The 23,498-nt window shown below is 32.5% G+C and overlaps 1 protein-coding gene across 13 annotated transcripts; it reads left to right on the plus strand.

Annotated features, from left to right (window-relative positions):
- Nucleotides 1–8,180: 8,180 nt before the first annotated feature.
- LOC112003170 (uncharacterized protein At3g49140) lies at nt 8,181–18,943 on the plus strand. 13 transcript variants are annotated; one of them, XM_065771183.1, is made up of 7 exons: nt 8,181–9,631; nt 10,554–10,611; nt 11,567–11,586; nt 11,633–11,668; nt 12,709–12,866; nt 13,125–13,307; nt 13,481–13,720. In XM_065771183.1, exons 1-5 carry the CDS (start codon nt 9,373–9,375, stop codon nt 12,771–12,773), a joined length of 438 nt encoding a protein of 145 aa, XP_065627255.1. In that variant the 5' UTR covers nt 8,181–9,372; the 3' UTR covers nt 12,774–12,866; nt 13,125–13,307; nt 13,481–13,720. The 13 variants fall into 13 exon arrangements, with proteins under 13 accessions (XP_065627255.1, XP_065627256.1, XP_065627257.1 ...); XM_065771184.1 differs by having other exon boundaries at nt 8,182–9,631; nt 12,680–12,866; XM_065771185.1 differs by having other exon boundaries at nt 8,182–9,631; nt 12,745–12,866.
- Nucleotides 18,944–23,498: the final 4,555 nt, after the last annotated feature.

The raw sequence follows: 23,498 nt of genomic DNA on the forward strand, positions 1-23,498 counted from the left end.
TGTTACTCGTTCGAATATTTCACATCCTGTAGGTATGGTTAGTAAGTTCATGGATGCCCCTCGTTCTATCCACTATGCTGCTGTTCTTCGGATTCTTCAATATGTCAAGGGCACACTTTATCATGGTCTACACTACTCCTCTCAGTCTTCTCTCAAACTTCATGCTTATTCAGATGCGGACTGGGCAGGTGATCCGACTGATTGATACTCTATCACAAGTTTTTGTTTCCTGTTGGGTACTTCTCTTGTCTCATGGCGCAGCAAGAAGCAGGATGTATTTCCCGTTCCAGTACTGAGGCTGAGTATCGTGCCCTTGCCGACACCACTTGCGAGCTTGTCTGGCTTTGTTGGCTCTTGGCTGACATGGATGCTCCACAGCCTACTGCTACTCCTCTTTATTGTGACAATCATAGTGCTATCTACATTACTCATAATGATGTCTTCCACGAACGCACCAAGCACATTGAGATCGACTGCCACATCACTTGCCAACATCTCAAGAAAGGCAATTTCAAGTTGTTATCCATCTCATCTGCTGACCAGCTTGCTGATATCTTCACCAAGTCTCACCCGCCTGGTCGTTTTCAAGATTTTATATTCAAACTCCAGTTGGCTTCTTCCTTGCCACCTTAAGTTTGAGGGGGGATGTTAGTGTATAGATTATGTCAGATTAGTTCATTGGGCTTAGCCCAATATATTGCTTGTACTGCACTCATGTTACTTGTACTGTACACATACCTAGCTTATATAAGACTCTCTTTTGTACATTGTTTTATACACATCAATATACAGACTATTCAATCTTTCTCTCACTTTATATTGTTAACATGAACGTAGCAGTTTTTAAAAAAAAAAAAAAAAGGTATAGTATGAGAATCAAAATCCACTTTCTCTCTCATTGTTCAAAGAAACAATTTGTTTTAATTTCTCAGATATGAGAAATCAAAATCTCTAAGCACTTATTTATCCCTTTATTATTTCTTTCTTTCATTTTTTTGCTTTTTCTTCTCCTTTCTCACCTTCTCTTTCATTTTTCGCTTACTGAGCAGTTCTCGATTCGATCATGCTAAGCAAACAAGGACACTTAGGGCAATAAAGAAGAATAACGGGCTTGTAGTGGATTCCCAAGAAGGCCGTCTATGGGCCCCTGTTAGTATTGGAGTCGACCACGAGTGATAAGGTGAGAGTGGTTGGTGGTCACCACGAGGCAAGGTTTTTTTTTTTTTTTTAGCATGCTTTGGGTAGAAATGGTGGCTAACAACAATTTGGGTATTAGATTTATATGCAACTGTCCTTATTTATTATTATTTTTAAAATAATATCTGAAACTCATAGGTCATAGCATCCATTCCATAATAATAATTGCCTTATGATTATGTTTTAAGTATTTAATATTTGACATAAGATATTGTTGCATATAAAGATATTCCCTCCGTAAAGAAAAAAAATCAAGTAGTAGCAGCTATGACATTCTTTTGAAGTACATGGGAAGAAGATTAGAAATGTAACATGGACAATATTTAAAACTTAAAATTAATTAATTAATTAATTAATTCCTCAAATACGAGAATCAGGATTCTCTAGAATTTGTAGGATAAGTCTTCCATTGAGTTTTTAAAAATTTCATTTACTTTTTTTTTTTTTTGAAACTATTTTATTTGCTTATTTCAAAATGTATGAATTGTCAAAGATAAGATCCCCTCCCATTTAAATTGTCAAATTTCCTTCTAAATTTTAGCAAGATGTCATGTGTCATTTATTTTATGTTGAATGGTTTGCATGGATTGATCATTATATTTATTTGTGTCTTACATCTAGATTAAAATTATAAAGAATTCTTCCATAGGTAACATTTATTTATTTTTAATAACATTATAAAATTTTACGGACTTGTTTGGTAAAAATATTTAAATATAGTTTTTTTATTTTACAGTCCATATAATGGTGGGTTCCACTCTTGAATTTATTGTTTGACTAATATTTTCTAAATACAGTTTTCAAAAAACTGTATCATATTTTTCTGGTTTAGAACAGGATTTTGAAAATGGTTAAGGGGGTGTTTTCAGGATACAGAAAATGTTTTTAATAACATGTATGGCAAAGGTTCCCCGAGCCTATTGGGCCTTTGACCTAGGCCCAATAGTACGAGCCCTGACCCTGACCCTTTGTACGGGATAAGGCCCCAAGCCCGCTAAGTCATAGGCCCAGGCCCCGTGCCACGATTCTTGATCTAAGGTATGTCGAACTCGCAATCTTGGCCCATACTCCTCAAGAAGCACTATGGGCTTTGCTTGGTCAACTGCATCCCGGATGGGAACATAATTGCTCAGGGATACATGTCTTGGCTTCCTAGTTTGGCCTTGGGAGCATTGCTGTCAAACACCTTTTTGGAAGTGGGAACTAGTTCCACTACCACTCCCAACGAAACATCCACTTAAACACGATGGAATTGGACCATCATTTCCACTTATAATCAGAAATAATCATGGCATGCCCACTGACCTCACGCTATAAATAAGAAACAAGGATGAGAAGAAGGGGGTTGGCCACTCTAGAGAGAAGGTTGAGAGAAAAGAGTAGTCACTCTGAGAGAAAGAGACTGTGAGGTAGAGAGAAGGGTTTGAGTAAAGTAGAGTATATTCAGGCTGCCGAGTATAGGGCCACCCACAGTAGGAAACCCAAAAACCTACAAAACAAATATATTGTGAGCCCAAGTAGAGATTAAGCCCAATAGCCATACTTTGGGTACGCATTAACATAATTGTAAATAAATTGAAAATGGTGGACCCCATATATTTGTCCAAACTCTTTTATCTCTTAAAGCTTATCTTTATCATAAAAATAATTCTCACACTTCAAATTTGAAACTTATCATTAAAAAAAAAAAGTAATCTACAATTATTTTTTGTTTTTAGTATTTTGGATATTGTTCTTAAAAATAGGAGCCAAACACATATAATATAAAAATTATTATTTGAAAACTATTTTTAAGTTCAATTTTTTGGAAATAGTTTTTATACTGTTTTGAAAACAAAAACAAAGATCCTCTTACCAATCAGGCCCTAATCATCTCCTTCTGAAAATGAATGAATAATAGATAAGGATAATTAGATTGTACTCCATTGAGATTTGGGAAAATGACACTACATCCAAAACTTAAAAAGAAAAGATGAAGATCTGGGAAAATAATACTATGGGTGAGTTTAGTTCAGTTTTTTAAAACTGGGCTTTTTGAAAATATGGGGTTTTCAAAAAGTGTGATATGAAAAAGTGCATTTTAAAAAAAGCTAAGTGTTTGGTAAAAACTATTAAAAAGTGCTTTTTGAAAAAGTTGAGTGTTTGGTTAGCACTTATTAAAGTGGCGGTTTGAGTGGTAAATTACTAAAAAGGATAATATACATATAAAGTATTGTGAAAATACTTTCTAAAAAATTATTCTAAAAAGTACTTTCAAAGTTTCTAAAAAAAATTATTTTTTTCTCACCAATATTAACTAATAATAACATACCACTTCAAATTTATTATGAAAGTATTGTGAAAATATTGTCACAGCATTTCTCAATTTTAAGTTCTCTTTCTTTATTTTATTTTTCCTTTATTTCTTTACTTTTTTTTTTTATCCATATTTCCTTTTTTTCCCTCTTTTTTTCTCCTCCACACACGTACCCTTCTCTTTTTCTTTTCTTTTTTTTTTCTTTTTTTCTTCTTTCCCTCTTTTTTTCCCCTCCACACACGTACCATTCTTTTTTCTTTTTTGTCATTCTTTCCCCATTTTCCTTACCACTTTCTCCAGAACATTCTAGTTTCATTCCGTAGAGCTTTTTTTTATTTTGCACTTGACTGGGTCGACAGTTGACTGGAAGAGAACATCTTCTGAGAACATCTTCGTCTGCAAGTTCTACCGTGCTTGATCTTTGCTGCGTGAGAACTGAGGACATCTTCTGATTTATTGAAGGGTAATTTGGTAATTGCCTTGTGAGTCCAACGGATATAAATCAACGCACATGGGTTTTTTCCAAAATGCACATCTGGGCTTCTTTATGGCACTTTGCGTTCTCTTCACAAACCCAAAACGCAACTTTTTCCAAAAAGTTGCGTTTTATACCTAACCAAACGGGCTTTTTGTATTTGCTTTCTTCAAAACGAGCTTTTTGGGTTGGGAAAGCTAAAACAAACAAGCACTATATCCAAAACTTGAAGAGAAAACAATAACACACTCAATCTCAATAACATTCATTTCACCAAATATGTTAACTTGAAATTAAATTTTTTGTAAAGTAACCTGCTATTTGGTTAAGTGTAGGTTTCCAAAATACTCAATTCTTCTTTATAGTTTAGTAATTAATGTTAGAATTTTATTTCTAAAAAAAATAAAAAAATCAAAGGGTAAAATATTATTTTGGTCCCTAAACTTTACCAAGAATTTGCTTTTTATACTTAAAAAAAATTATTTTTTCATCCTTAAATTTCGTAAATAGTTTTTTTTTAATAGTCTAGGGAAAAAAAAAGGATGAAAAATGAAAAAGTTTCAATAGTTTAAGGATAAATTTTTTTTTGGGTAACGTGTAAGGACAAAATGTAAAATATTTTCAATAATTTAGGGACTAAAAACAAAATTTTCAATAATTTATAAGTGAAAAACAAACTTTTTAAAATTTAGAGATGAAAAATAATTTTTTAATAAAGTTTAGGAACCAAAGTAGTATTTTATCAAAAAATAATTCAAAAGTATTTCAACCTTCATTTACACTTTAGTTTTTAAGGAAATGCCTACATCTTCTTCTTTCCCCTTTCCCAACACATCTTTCAAGAACCTTTTTTATTTTTTATTTTTTTTTCAGCAATTTAACTACAACTCTCTAAATAGCTCTATGAAATTGTAAATCAAAAAGTGGATTGGAAAAACAATAACTGTTTGTCTTCTCAACATTTGAAATTCACAATTATTGCAAATTGAAGAAGGATCATGAAATTAGAAATGTAATATATATATATATATATATGAAAGAAGCATACCTCCTTTATCTATTTTGTGCAGGAAATTTGCCTTTGGTTTCTTTTGCTTCCTTTCCAGGTTGTGGAGAAATTTAACGTTTAAAATCTTTTGATGTTGGATTAACTCTATCTTTTTATCTTAAATTCTTTTTAATTTGGTTTTACAAACCATAATTAAAATTTAGTAAAGAGAAAAGTTCTAATATTTTGTAACTTGAAATTAAAGGAATGAAGGGGAGTGTCAATTTATTTAAACCTCAAGTGATTTTTTTTACTTCATTTTTTTTTTTTTTGGATAAAATTTTTACTTCAAATTTAGGTTAGGGTGTTGTTTCCCCAAATTTGGATAGAATGTAAGATTATTGTAATGGGTCATGTTAATGGGTAATGGGTTCCCTTAGGACAATTGTTAATAAATTATATTAAGAAAATTTTGACATCACTTTTATGAAAAATATAAAAAGCTGTTAACAAAATTAATTATTTTATCATTTTCCTATAAAAACATTTATAAACATAGTTCCTAAATTAATATCCTTAGGGCATTCGTTAATATATATATATATATATATATATATTATAGAAGAAATTATCCCTAAATCTGTTTTTTGAAAGAGTTTCAACTTATGGTGTTGGCTTTTAATAATAGTTTTTTATTATTAGACCAAAACATCGATCGATTTTTAATATAAATGAGAATTGAAATTAAAGGCTCGTTTGGTTTAGCTATGACTCAATTTTCACAACTCAAATTCAAAACCCATAACTCATATCCCAAACTTCACTTTATCTCAAAAACTCCAAAATTCTTGTTTGGTCACATAACTCACCTTTTGCCACCATAACTCATATTTCAGAAACTGAAAACAACAAAGGGTGTTTGGTAGAGAAGTTTGAGTAATATTATTTAGATATTTTTGATATACTTGTTGGTGAAAAAGTGTATTAGTGTGTTTAAAATGCTCAAAATGTTACTTGAAATGGCCTACCAAGCTCAAAATGTGTGTTAGTGTGTCTAAATTATTTTTTCAATTTTCTTCATCCATCACTTAGATTTTTGAATTTTGAGTGTTGAAAACATCACCCAAAAACTAAGAGTACGTTTGGTACACTGAATGAGAATTACGATAGGAATTGTAATCTTTATTACTAGGAATAAAATGTGTTGTAATGTAATAACTAAACATATTCATTAGTTTGGTTGTGAGTTATAATATTAGAATGAAACTTAACATTTATTTTAGGAAATTTCTTATTCATACAATTATATCTCCTTAAAAATTGTTATTTTTAAATTTAAGAGAGATATATGTTATTTTTTATGATTTTTTATTTTTATAATTGTTAGATGTATATGGAAAGTTTGTTTATTTGGAAATTTATTAAATTTTGAAATTATTGTTCTTACTAAGGAATAGCTAATACAACCTTTTATAGATGAATAGTTATTCCTCATTTTGAAAAATAGACATTCATAAGGAATGATTATTCCTTGTAATAAAAACATAACCAAACTAAAGAATAACAAAACCATAGGAATAACTATTACATTACAATGCCTATTACAGTCTACCAAACATACCCTAAGTCAAATAAAATTTTTTCAATAAGACTTACGTGTTTTGGAAACTTAGTAATGAGAACGGAGTAATATCACTCCAAATCATGGTGCTCCAAACCCGTTCTCAGTAATTATGTGTGCTCTCATTAGTTTATTACTCACTCCAAATAATGGTGATCCAATCCAGCCCTAAGTAATTATGTGTAATCTCTGTAATTATGTGTAATCTCTTTAGTTTATTGGTTCAGCGGAAAAAGTAAGTGTACTTTCAACTGGTACAGTAGTCACACAAATCGAAGTATTGAACCTGTTGTTGTTCAGCCTCAAGTTCTCTAAACTCACACACCTCTTCTTACCGACAGACTAAAACCTCAAAGAGACTCTGAAGAGTCCGAAATGAAACGCAAGAAATGGTCGGAGCTGGAAGAGCAAACCCTGCTCACAAAGTACTCAGAGCTCCGAAACTCTGGTGCCTTAGCCAAGCTCAAGACTCGGGAGAAGAAATTCAAGCCTGTGGCTGACCATGTTAACACAATACACCATCTTCAAGACCCAGCCACCTACCCCTTCAAGTGGAGCTGGCGTGACGTGTCCATCAAGGTCCAAAACATGCGCCACCAGTACCTGGGTGTGAAGCAGAAGATCCGACTCTCCAATGATGAGTTCAACTGGAAAGATGGTGAGAATCACTGGGTCAATTTTTTTAAGTACAAGGAAGTGTTTGGGGATGTGGAACTTGATGTTAAGAGTAAGAGGTTGTGTGAGAACAATGATAATGATATTCATGTTTTTGGGGATTGTGGGGATTTGGGGTTTGGGATTGATTGTGAGGATGATGAAGATGGGGAAGAAGAAGATGAAGATGAGGAAGATGAGGATGAGGATGTGGATGAAGATGATGATGAGGAGGAAGATGAAGAAGAAAATGAGGAAAATTTGAGGAGTACTTAGGGCATTCGTTAATATATATATATATATATATATTATAGAAGAAATTATCCCTAAATCTGTTTTTTGAAAGAGTTTCAACTTATGGTGTTGGCTTTTAATAATAGTTTTTTATTATTAGACCAAAATATCGATCAATTTTTAATATAAATGAGAATTGAAATTAAATGCTCGTTTGGTTTAGCTATGACTCAATTTTCACAACTCAAATTCAAAACCCATAACTCATATCCCAAACTTCACTTTATCTCAAAAACTCCAAAATTCTTGTTTGGTCACGTAACTCAATCACATAACTCACCTTTTGCCACCATAACTCATATTTCAAAAACTGAAAACAACAAAGGGTGTTTGGTAGAGAAGTTTGAGTAATATTATTTAGATATTTTTGATATACTTGTTGGTGAAAAAGTGTATTAATATGTTTAAAATGCTCAAAATGTTACTTGAAATGGCCTACCAAGCTCAAAATGTGTGTTAGTGTGTCTAAATTATTTTTTCAATTTTCATCATCCATCACTTAAATTTTTGAATTTTGAGTGATGAAAATATCACCCAAAAACTAAGCCAAATAAAATTTTTTCAATGGGACTTACGTGTTTTGGAAACTTAGTAATGAAAACGGAGTAATATCACTCCAAATCATGGTGCTCCAAACCCGTCCTCAGTAATTAGGTGTACTCTCATTAGTTTATTACTCACTCCAAATAATGGTGATCCAATCCAGCCCTAAGTAATTATGTGTAATCTCTTTAGTTTATTGGTTCAGCGGAAAAAGTAAGTGTACTTTCAACTGGTACAGTAGTCACACAAATCGAAGTATTGAACCTGTTGTTGTTCAGCCTCAAGTTCTTAACTCACACACCTCTTCTTACCGACAGACTAAAACCTCAAAGAGACTCTGAAGAGTCCAAAATGAAACGCAAGAAATGGTCGGAGCTGGAAGAGCAAACCCTGCTCACAAAGTACTCAGAACTCCGAAACTCTGGTGCCTTAGCCAAGCTCAAGACTCGGGAGAAGAAATTCAAGCCTGTGGCTGACCATGTTAACACAATACACCATCTTCAAGACCCAGCCACCTACCCCTTCAAGTGGAGCTGGCGTGACGTGTCCATCAAGGTCCAAAACATGCGCCACCAGTACCTGGGTGTGAAGCAGAAGATCCGACTCTCCAATGATGAGTTCAACTGGAAAGATGGTGAGAATCACTGGGTCAATTTTTTTAAGTACAAGGAAGTGTTTGGGGATGTGGAACTTGATGTTAAGAGTAAGAGGTTGTGTGAGAACAATGATAATGATATTCATGTTTTTGGGGATTGTGGGGATTTGGGGTTTGGGATTGATTGTGAGGATGATGAAGATGGGGAAGAAGAAGATGAAGATGAGGAAGATGAGGATGAGGATGAGGATGTGGATGAAGATGATGATGAGGAGGAAGATGAAGAAGAAAATGAGGAAAATTTGAGGAGTGAAGGTGAATTTGAGGGTGAGAGGCAAAATGGGGAAGTGGGTTTTGCTGGGGTGAAGAAATTGAAGATGGGTTTGGGAGGAAATGAAAGGTTGAGGCTAATGAGTTCTAAAGTTTTGGACTTGAGGGATGTGATGGTGAAGAAAAGGAGAGGAAAAGAGAGAGGAGTTTCAGGGAGAGAAGGAGGAGGCAGTGAGGGAGGAAAATAGGAGAGAGGCGCATTGGAGGGCGGTGAAGCGGCGGTATGATAGGAAGAAGGGTTGGAATAGGAATTGGAGTTGGAAGAGAGGGAGTTGATGTGGGCAAGGAGGGAAGTTGAGAGAAGGTTGAGATTGGAAAGGGAATTTGATGAGGAGCGGCGGGAGAGAATGAGGATGGAGGAGAGAGGGAGGAGAAGGAGATGGAGTGGAAGGAGAGGATGTTGGGTTTGCAGATTGAGCATGAGAAGCAAATGATGCAAATGCAAGCTGAGGCGTGCCAGAACCAAATGCAGGTTCTTGGGGTCATGGCTCGGCTTGTTTGTCAGTTTTTTGGGTCAGCGAGTGATGGGTTGGGTGGTGCATTGGGAGGTTTGCCGCCTCAGTTTTGCATAATTTGCAGCATCCAGGGGGATTGGGCGACAATGGGAAGCTGGATGCAAATTCGCCTTCTGAATTCATGTAAACTGTGTAATTCAAATCCTTTTATACATATTATTGTTGTTGTAGCTCTAGAGACACGTCCATCAGTTGTTTTTCATGATATTGATTATCTTTATAATATGATCAATGAATAATTCTTTCTGCATCTTTTTTTGCAATGGAATATTGTGATTCTTGTTTGTTCTGTTTAGGAGTTACAAATTCTATCTACTATCAAGCTGCACTTCATCTGGACCTTCTGGACTTTTGTTATGTTTCTTATTTTAACTCTCTGAATTACTTGTTATGTTAGTTCAAAACCTGGATGATGCTCACATATGTAATGAGTTTGCGTATGCTTGGGAGTAAAAATTAATTTCATATGGTTTCAACTACTTGATAAGCTGTATTGTGAATTAATATAGTCATTGTTTCGTATTTATGTTATCAATAAAGGTGGTATGAGTTACTCTTTTGTGCTATAATATCCTTGAACATTGTTAAGGCATCAAAATGGAGCAATTCTTCATACTGTTAATTTTTGAGAAGATCAGAATATTGTTCAAACAATGTGAAATATATGAAGTTTCAAAGAAATAAAAAAAGGAGGGGGGGGGGGCGGGGAAGCAAACTAAGATTCAGTTGAATGCAGTAGAAGCTGACATAATTCCATATAGTAAATTAGGGTTTTTAAAGTGGTAAATTTTCCCATGTTACGAAGGTTTCACGGATATTATGGGCGTGAAGGCAAAAAAAAATACTTTTGGGGTTGTAGTACAAGGTATAAGGCAAAAAGCCCCTTATAATCAATTTTTATTTTTTTGTCTCCTTGTTCTGGTTTGGGCCTTTACCATTTATGCTTATTGTGAAAATTTAGGGGAGAAAGTGAGGATATTAATGTTTCTGATAAGAGTATTAACCCCTTGAGAAATTTTCTGATCATGATATTATGGAGGTGTAGGTAGAAATTCTGTAGATGTTCATAAGCTGGCAAAAGCAAGTTCATGCTATCAGGAAGTGTAAGTAGAAATGCTGTATCCTTCATTAGTTCTCTTTATGAGTGGTCTTTTGTAGCAAGTCTTACTGATAGTATTTCTATTCACTCCTTCATAGAGTCAACTCATATGTAGATATTACCCCATTGTAATTCTTTAGGTTCTTTAGGCTATTTCATATTTATTTTCATGACGTAGTCTCTTTTCAATAATATTATTTTTACCTATAAAAAGAAAAAGTAAGTAGAAATGCTGTAGATGCTCATTAACATTTGACTGCTTATGGGAAAGTCTTTTGGGTGGATTAAGATCTGATGCATTAGCTAGGAAAATTGTACCATGCAATTGGCTTGCAAGGGCTGAGATTGAAACTTAAAATGTGCACTTTTAATCTTAGCTGTTGGATCAGAAATTTTTTGACCTTTTACCTTTTTAACTTTTCTCTCTCGCATTAAGGTTCAATTGTATGGTGCAATTGCCCTATCTATTCCACTAGATCCAAATTCCTTTTAAATAGCACTTGGGTAATTGGGTTATATGAACCAGGGTATGGTCCATTGTTGTTCAAACTTTGGTGGATTTCTCTTCTTGCTTGTTGATTTGACGTTGCTGCTTGAAGATTTGTGGATTCTTTTTGACATTCAGCATCTGGAATTATATGGCCAATGCTTTTAGCTCTTATTTAAAGTCATCTTAGGCACTTTTGTATGTAGTTAGGACAAATCATAGATTCCTGAACCAATAGCTTCCTCTATGACTTCATTCTTGTGAAATTGCTTATACATTTGTTGGGTGCATAATGCATCCTTCTTATTAAAAATTGGTCAAAATAAAATTTTGGACCCTGAATTATATGTAAAAATTTTGATTTGTCCCTAAACCATCAATTGTTTCACTTTAGTACTTGAAGTTATAAAAATGCCTTAATGTTATCCTTATCCTTCCTGTTACCATGCAATGATAGTTGCTGTTTTACTAGGAAGCATGGATACGGACATGGGTATGGGTATGGCATAGTGACACGAGCAATTTTTGAAAATTAATAACATGAAACGGTCGGTACGACACTGGTATGACATGGGTATGCCACTTTATATGAAATGTCTGTGCTTCCTAACTGTTTGTTTACACACACACACACACACACACACACACACACACACACATTCTTATAATGTTGACATATGACATTAAGCCAGATGTTGGCCTTACAAATTTACAAAATCAGAACATATTGAGACATGTGACACACATAAGGGACAATAAGGTTTACTTTTTATTTTAATATTTTTTAAATATTAAATTCATATGTTTTTGTTTTGGTTTTATGAGATCATATGTGGCTTAATGTGCTACATCAACATTAAAAAGATGCATGTAAAACAAGGTTTGTTGCACTAGTAATTGCCATTCGCATTGTAAACTTTAATTATAATATCAAACAGTTGATACAATAGGGAGGAAATTAAAAAATGTCATAATTCAAGAACCAAAATCATGTTTTGACCCTAAAAAAATAAAAAATTTAAAACTCTCTCACTTGGTTTGCCAACCCTCCCCCTCCCCCTCCCCCTTCTTCCTGACCAACTTTTTATCATTTAAATCAGTTTTACTACCTGCAAGTTGAATATTAAAGGATGTGATTGATTTCTAAGATGGGTATTATAATCTTGGTGAAATGCCTATTGAGGTTATATATAAATATATTCATTTTTAATTGGTAAGGTACACATGCACTTGGTGGGTTTTGAACCCATGACTTTACACTCCACCTTGCTTTTACAAGGGAAGAGATGCCATTTGAGATAGAGGTCATTGGTGCTTATGGAGGTTATGATTAAGTAGGAAAACAAAAACGGTTTGGGCATGTTTAAGGATACCACATCCATGTCAAAATTTTCTAAATTTCAATGGACTTTAAGATCTGCAACTTTCAAATGTTTAGTCAGATTGATGTTTACCCACATTTTGGTATGGTGGTTAAGCATGGCTTTTTTGAAGGGGAATGCAGGATATGAATCGTGAACTGTCTTTGTGGTGTGGCTTCAACTCACTGCCTTTGCTAATAAATGCTGTTGAATTAATGATGTAGATCTTATTTTCTGCTACTTCTACAAATAGGCAATTTGGTAGGGGGTACTTATCCCCTTGAAGCAGGTTCCTGGGGGACACTACCAGTTGCTTGATATCCTGAACTGCCACAACCAGAAACACATGGAGCTCCCAAATTAGAGGCCTGCTCTAATTCCCTATTTGTACTTGCATTTAGAGATGTGGAGGCAAGTTAACCTGGATTGTTGTTGTTGTTGTTGTTGTTTTTTTTTTTTTTTTTTTTTATTTGTTTTTATTTTGTTTTGTTCTTTGTTTTTTGTTTTGTTTTTATTCTTTTTTTTTTTTCTTCTGTTTTAGCTCTTTAGTCAATTTTTCTTCGCAGAAGAGTTTAATGAATTGTCCTGGTTCACAAATAAATAATGTAAAAAGCATATAAGATATTTACAGTATTATATCAAATTAAAAAAGGATTTGTTTGTATGCAGAATTATTGCCTTAGCCTCATATTGCTTGGACAAGGAATTGTTGGACTGAGTCTCCCAGAAACTTGACCCTTGCAAGTTTGTGGTTGTAATCTTGCAGATTTCACCTTTAGAAATTAGTTTCTGGAAATATCAGTGAAACAAGATTTTCTCTTTGCTCCTTGTTTAAAGAGCAGAGTCCGAATGGTGAGTAACACTAATATTTATATGGGCAATAATGCTTTTATTTTATTTTTTATTTTTTTTAACTTTTAAATATGATTTGTGTCTTCACATGGTTCCATTGTAATTTTCCATTCATCTTTTATGATCTTGGTCTCTAACAGTATTAACTTTTATCTTTGATTTTGTTGCTTCAGGTGGTTTATAGACACAACTGAGATTACAGCTTCCAGGTATTCAAACTAACTAAATTAAGTATTGAAGATATTCAATTGATTGGTCTAAGCATGTGGTTGCCCCATATCTATTGTGTTGACTGAATTCCTGTATCCAAAACTGTAAGTACTAAAAGCATACATTCAATTTTGAATTAGTTCTTATATTGCAAAATATTTCAAAAGATGAATGCAAATTCAGAACTCTCTTAGCCATGAGAACTTTTTTACCTGATGCTTTGTTGCTATTATGAAAGTAGTATGTGTGCTTTTTACGTGAACAAACTCCTCTTCACCGATGCCCATCCCATCTCCATTCCTCTTTCATGTTTTTTTTTTTTGATAGATAACGTCTAGTATATATCATGTATAGTCTGTAATCAAATTTACTGCGGTTGAGTAATTCTGTTTGCCCTTTGGAAATTTTCTTCCTTCCTATTGTGAAGACAGTAATATAGATTACAACTTATCAAAAAGAAAGTAATATAGATTATAAAATTCTTCAGATACAGGTCAAACCTACAATGCCTCCTTTATTGTTCAATTTTATAAAATATGCCTTGGTTTAGGTTGTAAAGGGATAGCGTGAAGATGGATAAGTCTTAGATTTAATGTTTGCCAATGGTCTTCGAACCAAATGCTGGGGGAGGTGTCAAGTCACAATTTCAATCTTTTATGGTTGTGTGAGTTGTAACTTATTAAAAAAGAACAAGTCTTCCCATTTAAACCTTAGCATTTAAAAATGGGAAAAAGAAAAATAGAGAAACTTCACATAAAAATACTGTGTTTTAGAGATCAGGAGAATGCCACTGATTGATATAAACATGTTTTTGGATAGATTTAACGACTTTTATAACTAATGCATAACTGCATGTCTTTTCCAAAGCCTCAAATACTCGCACATTAACTTGTTTACTACTATTTTCATTTTTCTTTTGAAAGAAGTTGCTTTAATGTGCATTTGGATAAAGAATTTATTATTTGTCTTAAAATTTATGAAATGGTAGAAGTATGAAAGTTAATTTCTTAAGAACCATTTGTTTACAAATAATTGTGTTTGGTTTAGTGTATTATCCACCACCTCCGCCACTGTTTTGTGTATTGGCAATGCTGTCCGTGCAATGATAATAGTGGTGGTAATATTGGAAACTTAACCACAGTAGTTCTAGTGTCAACGCATGATGAAGTGATAGTAGCAGCATGATGATGGTAATAAAAATGGTAATGTTGACAAATGGTGGTGTAAGTGGTTGATTACATGGATCAAGTAATGGTGATGGGAGTGAAGTAGTAATGTTTTTGGCCTAGTGGTGGTTAGTATTCTTGAAGCAGTGGCACTGATAGAGAAAGCTAGCAGCAATTGATGATGGGGTAGTGTCCTAGCAAAAGTAATAATCAAAATGGTGGCACTGGCAGAGATAGCATTGGGGTGGTGGCTTGGTAAGAGGGGGGTAATGGTGGGAAGGGTGTGACTGACCATTTTCAAGTGAACTCTATGCATTGACATGTCCATCCTTGGATTAAACTGGAGATTTCGACCCTTTCAAGTCCAGAGAACAATTTTGATTGTTGAACCCCTAAACCTTCTTAAACCTAAATAGGAAAAATGGTACTTGGAATTCACACAATACACCTTCAAGTGCATTTTCACATTTAAATGCTACTTTTTTAAAAATTTTGTTCGAGAACCAAGGGTGTTTTAAAATATTAAGATATGCTATTGATAAACTATCACTTGTACCTAAAGATCAAGTTGATGGGGAAATGATGGATTTAATTATTTAACTAATTTTCTAATACTCCTCATATGTGGGTATAGACTTCCCTTCAATAAGTGATACTCAAGTACTCAACACTAGGAATTTTTATTTTATTTTTTCTAAAGGGAAGGTAGTGTGGAGGTAGGGTTTGAAATCATGATTGTCTTCTTCAATCTTGTGATAAACCACCACTTGTCTCAAAAGCATAAATGGATAGGAAATAAAGATTTTAATCACTTGACCAATATTCTAACAACAGTGGCATAATCCCTTCATATTCTTGGTGCAATTGTTATTTAAATTAAAACTTGAACAATCAAAAGAGCAGGTTAAATTTGGAGTCTCATTAATATTTGGATGTATGTATAGTAACTATGTTGGATAAATTGGCAGTCATGTTACTTTGGTCAGAAGGGTGCAACAATTGAAGAATTTAACATGATTTTTAGATGCAGTATAGGAAGGCAACCTTGAAGAGCAGGTACATTGGACATAACTATGATGCAGTTATTAAATTTAAAACTTGAAGAGAAGATCAGAAGAAATATACCATGGATTGATGTAGAACAATGAATGCGCTGATACCAAAACTGGTGCAGCATGAATTCTCTATAAGGTGATTTGAGAATCCACAAGAATAGAAAAATAAAAATAAAAATAAACCTAAGAATCAACACTTAGTTACTTGGAATCAACACCAAGCACGATGGGAAATTTGGAAACTAACACCTCAGGTTTGTTGGAGTTAGCTCCAAACTATTGAAGGAAAAAAAAAAAGTAAAAAACCCGAACAATAAATTTTATTACTCAAGCAAACTGTTTTTGTTGGGGTACAATAGCGCATTTATATAGACTACTAAGACCAAATCCTAATCATAATTGACTTCAAAGCTCAATTATTGGATGACAAATTTAATTTTTATTCTATGAAATTAAATAAAACACTAATAACTTACTTAGTTAATAAGACCTAAAATTAGATCCAATGAATCACAGATGTGATGAATTGACTATTAATCCAATGAACCAATAGATGTGATACAATTTACCTAAAATTAAATTCCAATAACTTAATTAGCTAATAAGACCTAAAATAAAATCCAATGAATCAGCAGATTTGATACAATTGACTATTAAGATTAAATAGAACTAAATTAAGTATGTTTGGGACTAGCTTATAAGCTAGCTTTTTGCTTGTTATCTTTTATGTACAGTTTTTTAAAACATCACTTTTTCTTACTTCTTTCTCACTTTTCAAAATACAGGTGTACTTTAGCACACTTCAGGTTTAAGCTAAATAAGTTGTACATAAACCAAAATTGTTTTTTTCTTGCACATCAACACTATTGTGATAACGAACAGCATATAAGACTGTAAAATTTAACATGAATTAGTTTGCTATTGGAGATGGCAACATACATTCATATAGAATTTGACTATGATAGCACGGGCTTGGTGTTGGGACTGAATCAGGTTGTTCTGGTTTGGATATAATATACATGTCTTCATGCCACATTAGAGACTCACATGGCAGAACTTCACTTTTAATTAATTTCTGGTGTAGATTATTGGGTTCTCTGGAGATGTGGTGGCTTCATAACAAATTCATACCCTTAGAGATGTCTATTGACCAGAGGTTACATAACCTGTTTGATATTCATGTCATCCCAGTTTAGTTATGAAAAATATCTCAGGCAAGGTCTTTTGAAGGCAACTTTCTTAATAGACTTAATTTTCTAGATTTTATACTTATTCAGCAAAAGAAAAGAATAAATGAAGGGCTTATCCAGTTATCCTATAGATTGTTATTAACCATTCATGGAGCAATCCAAAGTTCTAGGTACAACTCAGGTTTATGTTAATCTTTAGGCAATTAAAAAGAGGGAATTTGGATGGGCTAAACTTTTTACACAGATTGTGCAAAACCCAAGGTTCAAATTATACCATCTGGAATTTGTACTTTAATTTCTCTGAACCACATCTGGATTCATTGCTCTGCATGTTGGTTGTTACATGTAAGTGTAGCCAAAAAAAAAAAAAAAAAAAAAAAAAGAAGAAGAAGAAGAAGAAAAAGAAAAAGGGAGAAGGAAGTTGATACAAGCCAGCGTATTCTCATCATTAATTTGTTAATGTTGTTAAAGCCATAACTAATTTTCTATGATTCAAAATCTCAGTTAAAATTTCTCAAACACCCAGACTATGAAAGGAAAAAACAACTAAGAATATTCTTAAAAGATACATGTATTGTATATGTATTGGTTCTGTGAACACTGCAATTTGTCATTAGACTCAGTTCATTAGACTCCTTTCTGGGTTGTTCGGATATTTTTTAATTTTAAGTTCTTGAATAGATAGATGGGTTATCTCATGAGTTGTTTGAACAAAGAAGTCCTATGGATGTGTGTGTGCTCTTCCTGAAAAGGATGTCTATTGAGATGCACAAATACTTTCTTCTTTTTCTTCTATGTTTATTGGTCTGTGTGTGTGAATGCAGTAGAAGCCAATGCTATTGAGATTATCAGTTGCTATAGCTACTCTTAATATTTATACATATCTTCAAGCCTCAGTTTTTATTTGCTCCTTTGAGATGCATTCTCTAAATCACCCTTTAACACATCCCATTAATCCAAACAGGTTGTTGAAGTTCAAACAACTGAATGTGATTGTAATGTCATAGGAAAGAAATGAACTGTTTAACCTTGTAATTGAACACATTCAAACTCTGTTTTTAACAATTTGCATTCAGATTGTTTAACCAGAACACTAATCTTAAAATTATTTGGCACAACATAGGAATCTACAATAGTTAATCAAGGTCATGACACACTTTTCATCAAATTATTCCCAATACATCCCTTGACTGGTAAAAAGAAAATGAAGTTCCCAAGGGCAAGATAAACATTTTGACTGGTTGGCAGCCAACTGTTGGTCAACTTGAGGGTAGTTTAATCAATAATGGGAAATTCAGGGGCTAAACAGACCATCTATTACCTGTTTTGTTGTTAAAGCACCGTCATTTTATTGTATTCTTTTAAATGCGTAGGTGGATGATTTATACCAGTTGATGAATGTCAATTCTAAATCTAGCTAGGACTGTTTGCTGCATAATCAGCAAGAAGCAATGAAAATCACCCATTCTAGATATTTAGAACTCTGTGTAAGCATGACTGTTAGATGGAAGATGTTTCATAACCAACCAGTCCAAATGAAACTAATTCATAGGCTTATAATAGCCATGTATTTAAAAACAGTGATTTTAAACATATTTGTGAAGATACTGTGTGAAGGTCAGACCATCTCAGCTATTGCAGGGTGGAAACAAAAAAGTGACCAGTAGCAAATAATTTATGGTGACCTAGACTTCCATCAAGATTTGTGGCTTTATTAGAGAAACGAGTCTATTTAGACCTCTTCGAGTACTAACTATTTCTCGGGTGTGTGCAGTCCTTCTCTGATCTGTCCCATACACACAACATTATTACAGATAGGAATTCCTTTTGGCGTGGCCCCAAGATTCTGGGTAGACGTTTTGAACTCAAGATCTCATGGATATAAGGAGGCATTAAGAATCATTAAGCTAATCCCTTGAGGTTCAAATTTCTTGGCACTTTGTAAAACAGATTAATACGTTCTGAATTTACACACTTCTGTCTCAAAATAAATAATAATTTTTATTTCTGTATAGTCCTGAAATACGTTAAACTTTCCAAAAGTGAGTTCATATTTCAATTTTCTACTTTGGTCTCAAATTTTTTTTTAGTTAATTAAAAAAAAAAAAAAAAAACAGCATTCTTATCAAAAGTATGTTACTTCAGTATAAAAAAAAATGACATTTTAGGTACATAATTATATATTTGCATTTTCATTAATAATTGCGTCATTTAAAAAATTTGGTCTATTGGAAGAAGAGTAATTTTCAATGTGTTTTAATTGGTCTGTGAAAGCATGGAATCACTTTTGTTGGTAACTAGATTACTGCTACAGAACTATAATTTTTTTTTTCCAGGTTCTGCAGTCAAAACTATTTTTTCTAAAAAGAAGTCTGAAACATTCCTCAAATGTATCTTTCTCTATCCTCTTTTAAATAGGATAGTCAGTTGCAAGAGAGCAGAACCTGCTAGTAATCATCGGATTTTGCATTTATTTAAATATTTTAATTGGTTGGTGAGCTTTCAATTTCATGTCAAGTGCCAATTCGATTGTATTTCCAAGAATTGTAGCGTGGCATCATGGTTTTTATCCACCAGCCTTTGATTCATATCTGGATTCCTATCCAGTTTTGTGAAATTGGGGCCCAACAATACTCAGCATCTACACGACACATCTGCTTGGTACTGAATTATTGTGCCACTGGAAACTTTTGGTTTTCGTCTTATATATGAATAGGCTATTCATGCTCCACTGCTCTGTGATACAAGATTTTTTTTTTTTCATAATTGTTAACATGATTTGTTGAGATTTATTTAGCATTACTTTCACCTGTATCCACCTCCGACACTACTTTTATTATACACAAAACGACCTTTATTATGCACAAAATGGGCCAGTAGTTGTGAAAAATATTGTTTTCCTAGACTTATTGTTATGGTTTCTCTCTACATGGTTTCACAAGTTTAATGTTAGTTATAATGTAGAGTACATGAAGCTTAGAGCATGGATGGAGACATTTGTTATTTCTTTCTGTTCCTGTTCAGTATTTTTAGTTTCTTTATTAGCTAGTTTTTGTTTAATTATTTATTTATTTTTGATAGGTTGATAGTGGGGAGGGTTATTTATTTGTTTACTATTAATTCATGTGCTATTCTAAGGTAAGTAGACCCCAAACCCACCAATTACTTGACTAAGATTAGAATGTGATTTATAGATCAACTATTGACGGCTTTCTGTTAATTAGGTGGTTGTTCTTTTTGGGACTTTACTAGCAGCCTGTTTCATGCCCCTAGTTTTTATTTTTTAAATTTTTTTGGTGTTTCTCCGGCAGTTAGGTATCAGGTTTTAACTTTTTACTTTATTGTCTTCTATATGTCTTGATTTATTTGAGAATTTCTTTTCATAAATTAACAGATGCCCTTTTTGAAGACAATGGCTAGAAATTGTACTAACTAAGCTGTCTTTAGTCAAACTTTCTACGGTATCAAATTTTCATTGAGGTACATAATTATTGGTATATCACTTGTGACTTGTGAACTTGTATATCACTCTTGAGCACTACTTAGAATTTGGCATGACAAGACCCTTTTAGGCTTTGTTGGAATTTCCTTGTTCCATTTATGTCTCATAATGAGAGAGGGAAATCAATTAGGTTGAATATTGCATTGAGTCAAGACGTCTGCCCATTTGGCATTGTTGTCTGAAGTAGAGTTTTAATTGTTAGAGCTTTTGTAGTAGAGTTTTATTAGTACAGATTTTATAATATAAAAGCTTTAGCCAAAAAGCTTTTTAGTATTTTGAGTGTGTGACAAATTAATGGATAGTGTTTTAAGTTATGGATATAAAGCATCAACTGTGACTTGTAGAGTTTCTGTTTTTCTTGTTTTTTGTTGGTTTTTGTTTTTAACTCCAAATTTCAGCTTTGGCTCCTTAAAATACTTTTAGTTAGTGGGTTGCTAGACACCCCATCCCCCCTCCCATATATATATATATAAAAGAGCTTTAGAGCTCTTATAGCTTTTTTATTGTTGTGCTAATCTACAACTAGATGGACCCAAAGAGCTCTTAGAAAGAAAAAAAATGTTTATCAAAATACTAGTAGTGGTAGGTTGGATTTGAAAGTTTTGTTATTAAGCTCTTTTAAGATAGAATACAAATCTTTTGTTCTATTTTATACTTGACCAATTATGGTGTGTTATATGTTAGATTTTTTTCTTTCTTTCTATTTTAAACTTTGGATATTTATAAGAATATATATTAAGTTGTATAAAAAAAAAGAAAAGAAAAAAAAGAATATATATTAAGTTGTGATTAGTGAAGCATAAAGTGAGACAAATTATTAAAATAATAGCTAACCTTCTTTCTCTCCCTCCCTCTCCACCCCCCCACCCCCCCTCAACAAAAAAAAAAAAAATGAAATATGCGAAATTTGATTTTCTTTTTAAGGACACACTATTACATATAGTCTAATAATGATAGTATAAACATTTTGACTATTAATCAAATTAATTAAATTCAAGCATGAAAATAAATATTCATAAAATAAAATTGCAATACGTTTTTTGATTGATAGGATATAATTTTAACATATGGTGTACACTTTATGATAATTGCTCATAAAATAACAATACTTAGTAATAGTTTTATAATTTTCTTTTTCCTGTGATTTTATATTTCCAAAAGCTTTTTATTAATGTTGTTACTGAACTGATATAACATCTGCAAAAAGTATTTTACTATAATTTACTAAACACTAACAGCGTTTCCATATGGTACATTCTCTTTACAAAAACTCCACAAGTAAACACTGTCAAGAACTTTGTCTCTCTTGGAATGTCGGTAAGGTGTGTGCGTTTCTTTTTTCTTTAATTTTTTTTACCAAGGTGAAATCAAATGGTTAAGCGGTTTGACTGTGACACACACATTGAAAAGTTCAGTGATGTATCTCGCTTCAATTCGTAGAAGTAGATGCTAGCAGTACTTATTAAAATTTAGCTTGGACGATAAAGCAAATATCATAGAAATGTAGGTGATAAGGATGGAGTCGTACAATGATTGGTTTTATTCGAGTCATTGAGAATGACTTACCTAATAACACGGTCTCAGAATGAAACAAGACCTTATTCTTATCCTAAGAGTAGGGTCAGTGCAAGAACTTTTACAACTTTCTAACATAATTTTTGAGGTAGGTATATTATAATTGATGTACACTTATGTGAAATTGATGTTGTATTAGGTATTTTTTAGTTTAACTGGTAAAATATCTTCTGGTTGAATAAACAATTTGGTATTCAAATTCTGCCTACACGAAAAAAATTAATTGATTTCTAGGCTTGAAGATAAAGAGAAATAAACTTGAAGCTCATAGGTTAAAGTTATATTGTATTTATCTAAAAAATTAAACTTTTTATTCATATTAATAAAAGTGATTTTAGTAGTGGAAATATGTGAAATTGATGTTGTATTAACTATTAAGTATTTTTTAGTTTAATTGATAAAATCTTTTGTTATAGAATAAAAGATTTGGAGTTTAAATCTCGCATACGAAAAATTAATTGGTATTTTTTAGTCAGAAAATAAAGAGAAATAAACTTAAAAGTTCATAAGTTAAAATTATATCGTATTTATCCAAAAAAATAAACCTTGTGTTCATCTTAATAAACTATATAAAAAGAAAAGAAAAGAAAAAAGTAATGAAACGTTCTTGTCTCTACCGTCTAGCATTACTTGATGTTTCATGTGACTGCCAGAAGAAAAGAAAAGAAAAGAAAAAGAAAAGATAACGAATGTTTTGTTAGTTAGATCATAGGTGGGTCTGTTTCAAGTTTGTTTATTCAAAAAATAAAAAATATCAGGTGTTATGGGTGGATATATGTTATATATACTTGGTCCCTCCACATTCACATGCATCCATTGTCCGAGATACAGTTTCATATTTAATGTCTTCTCAAAAGAGAGAAAAAAAAAATGTTTCATACATATGTGATGAAAAACGTGGTTCAAAGCAACTTACATGTATAGTTATTTTGTTCCTATGTTGATGTTAACCATTCTATATATATCGCACGAGATCAACGGTTTCTTAGGGCACGATTAGTAGACTATAACAGTAATTACATAGGAATATGAATATATATTACAAAGAATACAAGATGTTGTAATGTAATGCTTATTATTATTCATTTGTTTGGTGACAACACAATAATGGAACCCTGAAGACAGTGGAATGAAAGTATTTTAAATCAAATTTAAGATATATTTTAAAAAATATTTTACTCATAATTATATTTTTTAAAAAATAATATTTTTTAAATTTGAAAGAGAGGTTAGTTATTTTTATGATTTTTTATTTTCATAATTGTTATGTGCATATGAAAAGTTTGTTTATTTATAAATATATTAATTGTAGAAATTAATACATTAACTAAGGAATAACTATTGCATCTCTATTAGAGATTAATAGTTATTTTTCATTTTAAAGAATAACTATTAATAATGAATGAATATTCTCTGCAATAAAAATATAACCAAACTATAGCTAAACTATAAGAATAACTATTACATTATAGTGCTTATTACAGCCTACCAAA

Source organism: Quercus suber, unplaced genomic scaffold (genome assembly GCF_002906115.3).
Source record: "Quercus suber isolate HL8 unplaced genomic scaffold, Cork oak 2.0 scaffold_40, whole genome shotgun sequence".
In the NCBI taxonomy this organism is placed as follows: domain Eukaryota; kingdom Viridiplantae; phylum Streptophyta; class Magnoliopsida; order Fagales; family Fagaceae; genus Quercus; species Quercus suber.

Bases quoted from the DNA above. Each gene is read 5' to 3' on its own strand.
- LOC112003170 (XM_065771179.1), top strand. From the start codon at position 8,420: ATGAAACGCAAGAAATGGTCGGAGCTGGAAGAGCAAACCCTGCTCACA.